At 43.1% G+C, this 3,577-nt stretch overlaps 1 protein-coding gene across 1 annotated transcript in view; it reads left to right on the top strand.

Moving 5' to 3' along the window:
- The window catches only part of LOC103468102 (extracellular sulfatase Sulf-2-like), a 55,389-nt gene that overhangs the window by 31,333 nt on the left and 20,479 nt on the right, over positions 1 to 3,577 (top strand). The window contains exons 2-5 of the mRNA XM_017305663.1: positions 1,187 to 1,422; positions 1,601 to 1,721; positions 2,443 to 2,561; positions 3,297 to 3,448. Coding sequence (XP_017161152.1) covers positions 1,260 to 1,422; positions 1,601 to 1,721; positions 2,443 to 2,561; positions 3,297 to 3,448 — 555 coding nt within the window. The 5' untranslated portion in view covers positions 1,187 to 1,259. The remainder of the gene's footprint in view (positions 1 to 1,186; positions 1,423 to 1,600; positions 1,722 to 2,442; positions 2,562 to 3,296; positions 3,449 to 3,577) is intronic.

Here is a 3,577-nt window from a genome sequence, read left to right as displayed (position 1 = left end):
GCTAATGCTAATTCAACACACCATTTCTTCCCACTGAGACTATAAACCTGAAGCACCAATTAAATTTTGACGATATAATTTGCATATTTTATAAAACCCTCAGATGTTGTATTTATGTTTATGTTGTTTTTTATTGTCAGTTTTTATTTTGTTTCTTGTTTAATATTAAATGAGAGGAAACAGCTGCTGCTGTTCACCACTTCAAAATAAGAGCATGAATATAAACGCCTAACTGCTCGAAAAAGTCTGAACAATCGAAAACCAAAACTTCAACACAAACTTATTCAACTGAACGTTTACCAAACAGCCAAGAAAATTAGATTTAGAAAAATTACATTTCTGAATTTTTATGAATTTCACATTGATAAAAACTGAAGATGCGCTAAAATATTTTAAAAATCACGAAGCGAAAAGCCAGTTTGGGTGTTTCTCAAAGCCTTGTAAAGCCGGAGACGTTAGCGGGACGTTAGCGGGGCGTTAGCGGGNGTGTGTGTGTGTGTGTCAGTGTGTGTGTGTGTGTGAGTGTGTGTGTGTCAGTGTGTGTGTGTGTGTGTGGGTTCTGCCTGTCGGTCCAGCCGCCTCCCACTCGGCGGGTCGTAGGTAAATTATCCAGGAAACAGAAGCAGCGGCTGATTCGGTTTCATCCTCCAGACATGTTCCTGTGTAATTCCTGCTAATTGATGTTTATTCATTGTTTCTCTCTGCTCTGCTTTCTGGGGCCTAGTTAAAGGCCGGATGAAACTTCTGTTGAATATCTGGAATATTCATGAATTGGGTAAAAAATGCAAACATGGGAAGAAAATTGATGAGCAGGACGGCGACGATGTTCAGCTTCACGTGAAACGGAGGAAAATAAAACGATTAAAACAGGCTGAACACAAAGTGCAGATATTAATGCAGAGCAGAGAAAATGGAGACAGTTGGAATAAAATACAGTTTCTATTTTTTTAATTTATTTCATGAACCTTATGAATATTTTATTTTTATTTTATATTTTTATTTTATTTACTTTTCAGTTTTTTGTATTTATTTATTAGCCTTAAAATTTCTGTATTTATTTTATCTTTCAAATCTATTTTTTTTTACTATATAAATCACTCATTTAATCTTTTTTTAAAATCGTTATTTATTTAATCTTTTTTTATTTTAGAGTTTTATCGATGACGTCCAGCCTGTTTGACTCTAGCGCCCCCTTCAGGTGTTTCCTCCCCGGCGGATCAACTGACCTGTCTGATCGGAACCGGGCCTCGCTGGCGGCCATGGCGGCCCGACTACTCCTCCTCTTCCTGTTCGTCTCCATGGCGACCGGAGACTCTCAGCTCCCGCCCGGACAGCGGATGAAGCCGCGCATCCAGAGAGACAGACGCAACATCCGGCCGAACATCATCCTCATCCTGACGGACGACCAGGACGTGGAGCTCGGTGCGGAATCATGGGAAATGTAGTCCTCATTCTGACTGAGGCAGATTTTCAGTCGGAGCCGCACAAACCTGACTGGTTTCTGTAGCCGTCGATTAGCATCACGATGCTAACGAGCTGCTGCTGCTGCTTCGCCGTTTCACTTCCGGGTTCCTGATGGGCTTTCTTCTTCTGCGTTCAGGATCCATGCAGGCCATGAACAAAACGCGCCGCATCATGGAGGAGGGCGGGACCTTCTTCTCCAACGCCTTCGTGACCACGCCCATGTGCTGCCCGTCGCGTTCGAGCATGCTCACTGGGAAGTAAGTCTCAGCCAATCACAGCAGGCCGCTGGGTCTGAGCCAAACCGAACTGATTGGAAGTATTAAAATTAGGTGGGAGGACATTTTAAAATGTTTAATTTTTTTTTATGAATTAATTGCAAATTAAATTTTTTCCTCTTTGAAAATATCTATAATAATAAGCAGCTTGGTTTATCTGGGACTAACGCGGCGGCAGGTGCTGCCACCTGCAGGCGGGAGGTGGCAGCATCACTACATTTAATGTTTTTGACCATTTTTATGGAAAATTTGTAATGAACTCGGTTATTGATCAGATATTGCCACAGAAAAATCCAAGTATCTATTTATTTTTGCGTGAATTTCACATAATCACAACTGAATAGTGGAAATATTTTATTATGAAATTATTTTTTGTTGTTTTTGTTTTAAAAAAATGTCCCATTGAAGAAAATAAGTCAAACTTAAAAGCTAAACTCATATTTTCTCCCTGGAGGTGAAGGAGAAACGAAGAGTTTTTGAGTCGTAAAGAAGTGACTTCCTCTGGACCGGAGGTCAAACTGTCGCTGACCTCTGGTCCAGTTTGATCAGTCAGGAACCAAATGGACCCGACCTGCTGCAGCTACAATAAATTTAAACTATGACATTCTGAAAAGGTTTTATTCTCGAGTTGAACTCGTCCTGATTTGTCGAAACGTTTTATTTTGTAACTGATGTTCAAGCCTTCAGCTTCTTCTCCTCTCAGGTACGTCCACAACCACAACACCTACACCAACAACGAGAACTGCTCCTCGTTGTCGTGGCAACGCCAGCACGAACCGCGGACCTTCGGCGTCTACCTCAACAACACGGGATACCGAACAGGTGAGTGGACCGGTACAACGGTCCGGTCCGGTCCGGGCCGGGCCTCTAATGCGCTAGCAGCAGAGCTAACATTTAGCACTTTGACTAGCTTTGAAAACGTTTAGCGCTCTTAGCTATCGCTAATTTACTTTAGTGTTTTATAAACTTGAATAAATTTCAACATCAGCTGTTATCAATTCCTCAGATAAACATTTATACTCATGCTCTTATTTTGAAGTGGAGACAGACAGATGTACAGGAACCGTTACTGAACTTCTAAGTTATAATAAAATTCATTTCTTGCCGAGGGTTGTAGTCTTTGAGGGCAGATATCATTTGAATTAAAGCTAGCGCATTAGCACTTTAGCGTTAGCTTCTGCTACGTGTTGTGTTGCTGTAATGCTTTAACTAAGCTAACGTTTATGGCTAGTGCTTAGCCACCCTCAGTGGTGAGAATGCTAACTAAACTGTCAACATGGTTCATGTTAGCATGTTAGCATTAGCTTCTGCTAAACACCATGTTGGTTTAGCGTTTAGCATGAGAAACGGGAATGTTTATGAATTTAGTTAGCAGCTGATATTAAACAAGTTATTCAGTAAAATCCGTTTGTCAATAAATGAGTGAAGTTGAACTCTAAGCGTCCAGAACAAGCTCATCTGCTCGGATCAGGACTGAGGCTGGATGCGGAGACCCGTTTCCATGGAGACGAGCAGGTCTGGTTCCTGCAGCTCTGACTCTGTCCGTCATCCCGGCAGCTTTCTTCGGGAAGTACCTGAACGAGTACAACGGCTCGTACGTCCCGGCCGGGTGGAGGGAGTGGCTGGGCCTGGTGAAGAACAGCCGCTTCTACAACTACACGCTGAGCCGCAACGGCGTCCGGGAGAAACGCGGCGCGCAGTACCCTCAGGTCAGAGCGCCGCTCCTCTGGGTGCTACTCAGCCGCGGAACCAAGGGTCGGTCCGGTCCAGAATCTGGAGAACTTTATAGTTACAGAGACGACAACATTGCAGTTTCAGTTACAAGGGGGGGAACAGGG

Source organism: Poecilia reticulata, linkage group LG7, assembly GCF_000633615.1.
Source record: "Poecilia reticulata strain Guanapo linkage group LG7, Guppy_female_1.0+MT, whole genome shotgun sequence".
Taxonomy (NCBI): domain Eukaryota; kingdom Metazoa; phylum Chordata; class Actinopteri; order Cyprinodontiformes; family Poeciliidae; genus Poecilia; species Poecilia reticulata.
The sequence above is the reverse complement of the archived record's forward strand: the minus strand, read 5'-3'. Positions and strand labels throughout refer to the sequence as shown.